At 37.2% G+C, this 10,650-nt stretch overlaps 1 protein-coding gene across 5 annotated transcripts in view; it reads right to left on the bottom strand.

The window, feature by feature from the left end:
- Nucleotides 1-10,650, bottom strand: part of LOC107663865 (syntaxin-binding protein 5-like) — a 138,995-nt gene that overhangs the window by 114,005 nt on the left and 14,340 nt on the right. For all 5 annotated transcript variants that reach the window (XM_016454232.1, XM_016454234.1, XM_016454235.1 and 2 more), the window contains exon 2: nt 4,519-4,616. In XM_016454232.1, coding sequence (XP_016309718.1) covers nt 4,519-4,616 — 98 coding nt within the window. The remainder of the gene's footprint in view (nt 1-4,518; nt 4,617-10,650) is intronic.

Here is a 10,650-nt window from a genome sequence, read left to right as displayed (position 1 = left end):
AGGCAGTTACTGTGAATGAAACATTTATATAGATGAAACACTTATTTTGTGTAGTGAAAAGGATATTTTGTGATTGTGTGTATTGTACTAACACAATTGAAAATATGCTGAAATGTTTGAAAAAAGTGCACTTTGATGATCTGTTGTGATATTAGTACTAAGATTTTTGAAAATGTACCAATTGCTTGTGAAAATTGCTCCAAAGCAATTTAAAAAATGTAACTTCTTGTTTATTGAACTGTTGTATAAAATCAATATCACATTTGTGATTTTTGCGGGGAAAAAAATGGCACTCTTCGTGGGATATTGATTAACTATATGAAATGATATAAATATATAAATTTTCTGCCCCCATATCTTGAATTTTGGGAGCATTTTAAATGCATTTTATTATACTGAATCATGCAGTGAAAGAACACACTCTAAAAGTAGTCAGTCTAGCTAGTGTTTAAGCACTCATAAAATCAATGAAGCTGTCCATACACTGTATGATAAATTAATCTCTTTCTTACATCGTTCGTACATCTGTACTTTGTTGCATATGATGAGGGAATTTGCGAGTTTCAGTCTGAACAAAACTCTGGGGTCTCAGCGATGACTGATCTAAACGCCTCTGATTGGCTACTGCATTTTTAAGCTCAACAGAATTGTGTGTGATTGATTATAATGAGCAACGCTGTAAAAACGCGTAAAAATAAAATATGATGTAACATGAGCAGGTCTAAATTTAATACAGCAATCAAAACTCATTTTAAATATTATAGTTTTATTGAAAAACCAGGGGACCCCCCAAGTATATTTTTTTGGGTGTTTTGGGTGTTTTTTGGGTGTTACCCCACCCCCTCAATTCGAACACTGCACTCGCGTTTACACACATACAAACTTACAAACTCTCTGAGGAATGCACATCAAATTGAAATGCACATACATGCACACACACACGGTAGAGATGCTATGATAAGGACTACTTCACACAAAAAGCAGCCCATAGTGCACTCATGTCACAGAGGAGATCCAAACAAAAACACCAGAGATGAATGACACGCATGCTCAAAGTTGAAAGGCCAGTTTGGAAGGGAGCCAACTGTCGCCCTCAATCATGCACAAGTCTGATTTTATCACAATTGAAAATAATTTAGTATGCGATGCCAGTGAATTAAAATTGACCGCTACAGGGTTGCTGTTAGAGAACTCATGAGTCATGCAGGTGATGCTGAACTTAGTGGTGTTAATTGAAGGATTAATAGCATACAAGTGCAATAAAATCAATAACTGAGTCACCTAGATATCTACATTATATCACAGCAGGTAAATAAACACCAGACTAAAAGTTACAGTACACAAATCCACTTTGAATACTTAAAACAGTTTTTTAACATTTTAAATTGTAATAATATTTCACAGTATTAAAGTTTTATTGTGTTTTTGATTAAATAAATGCAGCCTTGGTACGCATAAGAGACTTCTTTTAAAAACATGCAAAATCATACTGCCCCCAAACTAAAACTTTTTACACTTTTACTATTTGACTGTGTAAAATGCTCTTTACAAACACAATCCAGAGTGCAACTTTTCTAAATAACACTGAATATGCTACTCCTACTCACAAACAGAAACACATTGTGTGTACTATCCTGTAATTGTGCCATTTTTGAAGATTTTGGAAGTATATTTTTGCTGTTTAACTGAAACATATCCATTTTATTACCTCCTCCTTACACACACACACAAGCTGCCAGCATAATCTGTTAAGACTTTGTATAGACTGTTACATCAACATGACAATTACATTTTGTCAGGATTACTTGCTGTAGGTCAGGGGTCAAATTCATTTGCACATGGACTGAGCAAAATTTTGAATGTATTTTCTCGAAACAGATTCTTAAGATTTTTTTTGCCTGTGTTTGATTCTATAACACTGTTTCCTTTCCACGAGTCATAATGACTTTATTGAATTAGTATGAGATTGATTCTTTGTCTTCATTCATGGAGCTTGTGCAGTTAGCTGACTGCAGTGAAGTGAATGCCACACCAATCTCAGCCCTGCATCCTTCCACCCTGCCAAGAGCTGCATCAAAACACACACACACACACACAGATGACATCAACAAATCTGGTTAGTATGATGTGCTCCTTGCTTACTTCAGCATTGTGCCTATTTTTATATACAGTACATAATGCAAGTGTATGTTTTATACCTGTCAGCTGCCTTTCTTTCCTAAGCTATAAAGAGAGATGCTACTTTAATAAATATTTACAAATCTTTATAAAATAAGAACAAATGCAAACTCTCTCACACACACACACACATTAAGTATTCTCCTATAAAAATGATTTGCAGACAGTGTATGCAGTGAGTGCACAAAGAGGTTGATAATCAATAGTGCAGTGTGAATGTTTAACTTTGGGCTCTCTCAATCAATACAGAGCTCTGAACAAGAACTAAATATACCATTCTGCCCAGAGTCAGAGAAAGAGTCAGGCATGAGAAAGGAAAGTGAGCAATATGGCAAATGTAATCTGAAACAAATATAATCAATATAAGCCATCGGAAAAATAATCAACTGTATGTCCAAAAGTAGGAATTATATGGTATTTTGTCTTTTGAACTTTTGAAAGGTAGTGTGTGTATTGCAGTATATAAAAAATCTCTAATATTGACCCATAACCAATATGATACCAAACATACTGTGCATCCCTAGACAAAAGTATGTGTGCTCTCAAACACCCATACGTGCTTGTTGAACCTTTTTCATTTTAAAACTAATAAAAGGCCTAGTCATACAGTACTCCTTTCAGTGTATGTCATGCAACAAAATACAAAGATGAACTAAAATTTGTGCACACAGTGAGTTCTTCACAATAGTCCATGCCAGAACTGTCAGTTGACACAGAAATGACTCCCAACAGAGTCAAAGCCCCTTCTTTTCATATCTCATTAGTATGTAATACATATGGAAGGAAGGATAGACAGAAAGACAGACAAAAACAGCAGAGAAAAACGTATCTGGAGGAGAGAGAGAGACAGGGAGAATCATGCTTTTCACAGTTAAGTAACACAGTCCATAGTTATCTACGGTAATGACAAATCCGTAATTAGCACAAAGCTAATTCACTGTGATGCAAAAATGGCACACTATCTCTCTTTTCCTCCCTCCTTTTATCGTTTCATCTGTCTGCCACATGATTTCTGGGCATTTCTTCTCTCTACTTCCTGCTTGTTTGACTTTCTGCACACAGACTTTGTTTCCTCAATATTGCAAGGAAGCCTCTTGTGATAAACCAAACAAATAGCATGATCATTGAGTTCAAACCAAAAAATTAAATGTTGATTTTTTTGAAGGCGATGTTTCCAAATCATAAAACACTCCAGACATTTTTTTATGCTGTACAAGTGCTGGCATCGAGTTAAAGGAACATGATTCATTTATTCATGCGTCTGAGAAAATAAATTACACACACCACAAATCAGATCACACATTTTCACTTCTAAATTCTCTTCTAAATTATGAGCTCTCTCTCTCTCTTGTGAATTTATATTCATTGTATCTGTATTGGAGTTAATACTTTTAATAAGGCCAACATGGAATATGCTCACTTTGCATTTTCTATGTTTTGGGGAAAATCTGCAGAATTTTGTGAAATAGATTTAAATGTGGAAAAATGTAGTAATGCTGAGTCGTATTAGTTGCTTAAAGCATTTTAACTTCAAATGTGCTTCAGTACTGCTCTTCACAAAGTAGCTGGAACTTATTTTATTGTTAACAGACATGATGTAAAGTAAACATGAGGACGAATGACCGAAGCTGGGAAATTTCCCGGCAAATCGAATCAGACATCTCTCAAAATAAAACATTATTGTAGGCTTACTGGTAAGGCAAGAACACTGATTTGACTCAATAATTCATTTGCTGTGGAGTTTTGCAGACAGATTCCGTGTGGGACTGTTCAATAATGCTGCCAAAGAAATTACAGAAAAAAATGCTAAGCTAATGCTAATATGGGTTTCTGTTAGTGGTCAATACTCATGTTTATCCATTATTTATCCAACTATGTTGGAACTGAGTGTTGGTGCTCTTGTATCATTTTTTTATGTTTAATTTTTCATGTTTTGTAGGAAAGATTGTTATGTTTATTGTTATGTGATCTGTTTTATTTTTTTTTCATCCATTTATTTATTTATTTTTAATGTAATTGTTTTTGTTGTTATTTTATTATTATTATTACTATTATTATTTTCTCTCTCTCTCTCTCTCTCTCTCTCTCTCTCTCTCTCTCTCTCTCTCTCTATTTTTCTGTCAGTCATTCTCAATATTAATATATTAGTAACATTGTGCAGCGATTGCTCTGGGAGTCAGTCAAATGGTCTTACACCCCTCTATGGCAGGTCTTTAAAGTGAGGAAACATGACAGCATTATACCTTACCTCAGACAGCAGCTTTCCCAAAGCCCAAAAGTCCTTCCAAAGTCTTGAATTTACACTGTGGAGCAAACAGCATTGGGGGAAAAAAAGGATACAGCCGTACTCCTCCAGAACGAGTGCCAATGGCAAGGATCTTCTGCACCGGGTCAAATGCCAGAGCTGTGGGCTGATAGGGAAATCCATGACGCACCGTCTACAGAGAAAGGAAAACAGAGAAAGCATGAAAAAAAAAAAAAACATGCTGTGCTACATTAAGAACAAAGTACTGTAGGCAACTTTAGTCATTCATTCCCACATAATAGTGACACAGCCTACGGCCTGCCTGCATCCCTTGCTACTCTCCTGAGAACTGCTCACATGAAACAATACTTCAGCATGTGCTGCTCAATGTGCAGCCACCCGCTCCTTCCCATCTCCTACAAGATATATTCTGCAATATTTTATTGGTTTGGCATACTATTCAAAAGTTTGAGGTTGGTAGGATGTTTTAATGTTTTTGAAAGAAGCCTCTCATGCTCACCAAGGCTGCATTAAAAAATTTTTGTAAAATACATTATTTTAAAGTAACTGTTGTCTATTTTAATATACTTTAAAATGTAATTAATTCCTGTGATGACAAAGCTGAATTTTAGAGTTAATCAAAAGTTAACTCTTTCCAATCAGCTTCCTATGCTGTACCTTTCATACTACCTGCTTTCTGTCTGCAAAAAAAGTCTCTTCTCCTATTAAAGTTTGACATTATGTTCATAACACCATAAAGTACAGGTCAAATTACTCAAGTCAGTAAAATAACAAAACAGATTATGCCCTGCTACTTAGTTTACTTAAAGCAAAATCACTTGGGATTTCAACCCGGGTACCTTTCAATCACATAATCATATATCATCAAAGATGATGATGACACCAGATCACTTGATTGAGCCACTAAATCATATGGCACTTCATGCTGCCGCCATGCTGACAACACTTTCCATCTCATTTCCTTTTCCATGTCTCCATGTCTACAATTTCAACAAAGATCTCAGCATGCCCTTCTGGCACCTCGCTGACCACTCAAGCTCAACTTCATCAAAACCGAGCTCCCCTAGCCCCCAGCCAACACTCCCCCACTCAGTCTATCTTCATCTCAGCTGAAGGTCACACAGCTGTCAACGCTTGCTGTGCAAAAACGATGGTGCCCCTCAAGACCAACTATCACATTCATGGACAAAACTGCAACAACCACCTAAACCAGCCAAAATCAAGCTTTTCCTGCACTTCTACACCAAGCAGTTGGTTTAGTTTCTGCTTATTTGATAACAAGATTATTCACTTCTTACTGGCCTTCCTGCATCTGATCTGCATATGATCTCTTAAACATATTAAAAACATTGCTTTTGATCTCAAATTCAATTCAATATAATTCCATTCATATTACCACAGAATCAATACACACAAATTAATGAATAACCTAAATAAAGTATTATTAATTAAGAAATAAATAAGAAATAAGTAATCAGTAATGCCAACATAAAATAAAATAAAATTTAGCAATATATTAAATGAATATAAGGTAGGTTAAATGCCTTACTCAGGGGCCTAATGTTGATTGCTTGCTGCATTTGGGTCTTGAACCAGCAACCTTCTGGCTAAGAGCCCTGAGCTTTATTCTGTAAATCACACTGCATTTAACCTCTAGAATTTCTCACACGTTACACGTTTACACAAATCAAAGTCAAGATGCTGTTATCTGCCATTAGCAGACAGCTAACTGTAAGTACGGCTCCTGTGGAGCATCACCGGGTTAAGTGCTTTGCTCAAGGACACAACGGTGACATGGGAATCGACCTGCTAATTCACCTGCAACCAGTGGTAATCTCGTTATCAATAAAATTTCTGACAAATTGCTTGTCACTGATGAGATTAATCAATAAAAAGGGCAACAATGTGCATCATGATGCCAATTTAAAAATTTAATAATTTGACAACAAATAACACTACAAGCTAACAATGATTTTGAAGAAAAATCTACAAAGAAAATAATTGTTTTAAATAATGCAGTCACAATCAATAATATCAGAGATTGACCTGTTTGAGCTGGTGAAAGGGAATGAACACCAGTAAACTAAAGTGCTATTTTAGTGGGCTAACTAACTCAATATGAGATTAATAAAATATATAGACATAAATAAAATATTACATTTAATTGCATCTGCACAAAATGCACAAGTGGACTAAGTAATGTGATAGTCAAACTGTGTAAGTCACTTTGTGTTTCCATAACAACGCAATGAACCAGAAACAATGAATAATTGCATAAATATTCATACATACTGTATATCATTACACTAATTACAGCAGTGTACTCAATGTTACTTCAGAAGATCAGGTTTTTACAACCGGACAGTTTTCACACATAAACACATTTCATTACACCAAATACACAAAATAATGTTCTTTTTAGCAGCATCATATGACCCCTTTAAAGAATTAGTTCACTCCAGATTTAAAAGTTCCTGATAATTTACTCACCCCTGTTTCATCCAAGATGCTCATGTCTTTCTTTCTTCAGTAGAAAAGATATTAAGGTTTTTGAGGAAAACATTCCAAGATTTTTCTCCATATAGCGGACTTCAAAGGGGACCAACGAGCTAATGGTCCAAACTGCAGTTTCAATGCAGATTCAAAGGGCTCTACACGATCCCATCCGAGGAATAAGGGTCTTATCTAGCAAAACGATCTGTCATTTTCTAAAAAAAAAATAAAAAATGTATATACCTTTTAACTACAAATGCTCATCTTGCACTAGCTCTGCGATGCGCGTGACACATATTTATGTCTTTGTATCAGTTTATTTTTTAAAATGGTCCATTCGTGTGTATCCAGGATGTTTAAATCTTTTAAAACCTAAAAAATGTATTCTGCTAGGAAAAAAACGTGACCTTTCCAACGTGATTACAGAATGCGTGCAGTTGTGGATGCGCATTGCAGAGCTAGTGCAAGACGAGCATTTGTGGTTAAAAAGAAATGACCGATGGTTTCGCTAGATAAGACCCTTAAACCTCGGCGGGGGTCGTGTAGAGCCCTTTGAAGCTGCATTGAAATTGCAATTTGGACCTGTAGCCCATTGGCTTCCATTGAAGTCCACTACTGTATATGGAGAAAAATCCTGAAATGTTTTCCTCATAAAGTAAAACAACAGTAACTCAAAACATTTGTTGGTACATGTCAGAACACATGAAACTTGCTAATTTACATTTCTGCTCCACACACCTGTCCACTTGTTGCAACTGGCTTCACGTCAATCTTTAAATAGCCAACAAAACAATTAAAGTGCTTCAAAAGTTCCCAAGCCTCTCACTAGCGAGTCACTTATGTGACATTTTACACAATGAACATTTACCTTGTTACACTTGCAGCAAGCTGCCTGCAATCACTGTAATCAATTGAGCTGGTCGGGGGCCAGCTTCAAATCATGCCGCTCTGAGTGTGTTTTATTTGGTGCACTGAACTGTAAAGAAGCTGTCCAGAATGTGTGCTCTGAAATGCAAGAGCAGGTGCTGTCCACAGCCATCGGAGCTGGAAGCATGCAACGAGAGCCGTCCACAGCCTGCGGGTCTGTGCTAGTGCTCTGGCGCTGGCAATGGCCGCCACAGATGGTGCTGAAATCCATAACACATGCTGCTCCAGAGTTGTGACGCAAATTGTGACTGTCCAAAAATATTTTAGAAACAATTCTGCAGATTAGTGTCGAATGCTTCCTGATTGGGACACTAACAGAGAGTGTAACAAATTCAAGTGGTCCATGAGTTCATTTGACTTTTTTTTTTGTTACATTTGACTGTAAAAATGCACTTTTGCACACTCACTTTCCCCATTTGTTTGGCTCCCTTATGAAGGTACGTTCATCAATAATTCATCTGCAGGGCTCTGGACTGATGCAAGCAAGTACTGGATGAATGAGCAGGATGGAGTGATCACAAAGCAAGCAAAAGACACAGAGAGAGAGCAAGAGAGATGGGATGGAGTGTGTGTGATGTTCTATCCGTGGCTATTAAGCAGGAATAGATCTGTGACGAAACCGTTGTCATGTTCAAATTCTCTCGATTTGCGACTACAGCTGCAGGTTTATTGTCTGCTTATGCAGACAATTGGAATCATTGGTCTGCGTCTGCGTCTGCGTCTGCATGGGCGTGGCTGCGTTCGAAGTTTCAGTGCTTATGTGTGTGTTGCCTTTTCGTCTCTATTAATCAAACGAGTGCTAATGAATGCCTCGGCGTATAGATTTTCATTCAGTGCACTGCTTTATTGCAGACTATTTAAGCATCCCCCTCCCATTCCCTCTTCATCTCTGGGTTTCTCTCCTCTTGCTCTGTCTCTCACTCTCTCATACTGATATGGGCTGTTGTCTCCGCCGTTTAGCTATTCAATTTCTCCACCCTGTTTCTACTACTCCATGCTGTTCTATCACTCTTAAAGGGACAGTTCACCCAAAATCGAAAATTCTGTCAAGGTGTACTCAAACCTATGTACATTTCTTTCTGTCATACAGACATTCTATTTGGAACAACACAAGGGTGAATAAACAATGACAGAATATTCATTTTTGGGTGAATCGTATCTTTAAGTTTGCATGAAGCAACCATTTCTTTCAAAAGTTTGGGGTCAGTTACTTATTTATTAAATCAAACCGTTCCACAAGGATGCATTAAATTGATCAAAAGTGACAGTACAGACATTTTTTTAAATTAGTTACAAAAATACGTATTTAATCAAATCAAACATACTGATACTTACACTATCTTTTAAAAGTTTACGGTCAGTACCTTTTTTTTAAGAAATTAAATCCTTTTGTTCAGCAAAAGGCCATTAAACTGATCAGAAAGAAAAGTGAATACTTTTACATTTCATTAAAAAAAAAAAAAAAAGAATCAAGGTTTCCACAAGAATATTAAGCAGCTGTTTTTACCATTGATAGTCAGCCAAATCAGCATATGATAATTTCTGAAGGATCATGTGACACTGTAAACTGGAGTAAGGACTGCTGAAAATTCAAATTACAAATAAATAAATTATATATTTTTTAAATATATTCAAATACAAATATTATTTAAAATTGTAATATTATTTCACAATTTTTTTTTTACTATTTTTGATTATAAATGCAGCTTTGCTGAGCATAAGAGACTTCTTTCAAAAACATACAAATCTACATTTAAAGCCCAAACTTTTGAATGGCAGTGTATTTATCTCATTGACTTCCTTAGTGGCTTTTACCCATGATTAAATATCATTGAGCCACAAACATACGACTGAAACAGCACATTCTTGTTCATTCCCACTCACAGAATCAAATGATGCGGTCACACCACACGTCTAGCTGTCACAACCCTGAAAAAGGTTGTGTGTTAATTCTGAGAATCAGGCCAGAACCACATATGCCGTGTGTTTGAGCATGCTGTAACACGCTTTTGTGCCAACCAAGTAGCAAACCCGAAATTAACCTCCCCACCCCCGCTCTCCATTTCACCAAGTCATTCATACGGGATATATCAGCTTCTACACGCTGCGCGTATCTGTCTATCTCTCTGTCTTACAGTTTGCTAGATAATGCAGAAAGGAATTAAATATTTCCAGTAATGTGGAGGGTCTTCTTTCAACCCATTCTTCTGTCAGTAACTGATGTGATGCCGTGATAGAAATAAAAATCTCTACAGCTGCATTTATACTGACCCAAATGGTTTTTGAACTGTGGCTTTGTGACATTTTGTTCTGTGTAAATGTTTTAATAGGAACTACAGTATGTGACTGGATGCTTTTATGGGTACTCTGCATCAGCTCACGCTAGTTAAGAAGGGCAGAGTAACCATAAAAACGTCTAGGTTACTTGTGTAACCCTCGTTCCCTGAAGGAGGGAACGGAGACGTTACGTCAGTCGTGACTGACGAATTGCCAGATATGAAGTTTCCAGAGGTCTGGGCGCGGGTGCCACAGGGTGCCCCGTCTCTGAGTCAGTAAGTCCTTCCTCAGAGGAATTCGCCAAGGAGGGGCTGTCGCGAGGAGCATCACTTCGGGGAACCAAGTCCGGCTGGGCCAATACGGCACTTCCAACAGAACCTGTTCCTCGTCCTCCCTGACCTTGCACAATGTCTGTGCGAGAAGGCTCACTGGGGGAAACACATATTTGCGAAGGCCCCGCGGCCAGCTGTGTGCCAGTGTGTCCGTGCCGAGTGTTCCCTCGGTCAGGG

The sequence above is a fragment of the Sinocyclocheilus anshuiensis genome, unplaced genomic scaffold (genome assembly GCF_001515605.1).
Source record: "Sinocyclocheilus anshuiensis isolate Anshui unplaced genomic scaffold, SAMN03320099.WGS_v1.1 scaffold976, whole genome shotgun sequence".
NCBI lineage: Eukaryota > Metazoa > Chordata > Actinopteri > Cypriniformes > Cyprinidae > Sinocyclocheilus > Sinocyclocheilus anshuiensis.
The sequence above is the reverse complement of the archived record's forward strand: the minus strand, read 5'-3'. Positions and strand labels throughout refer to the sequence as shown.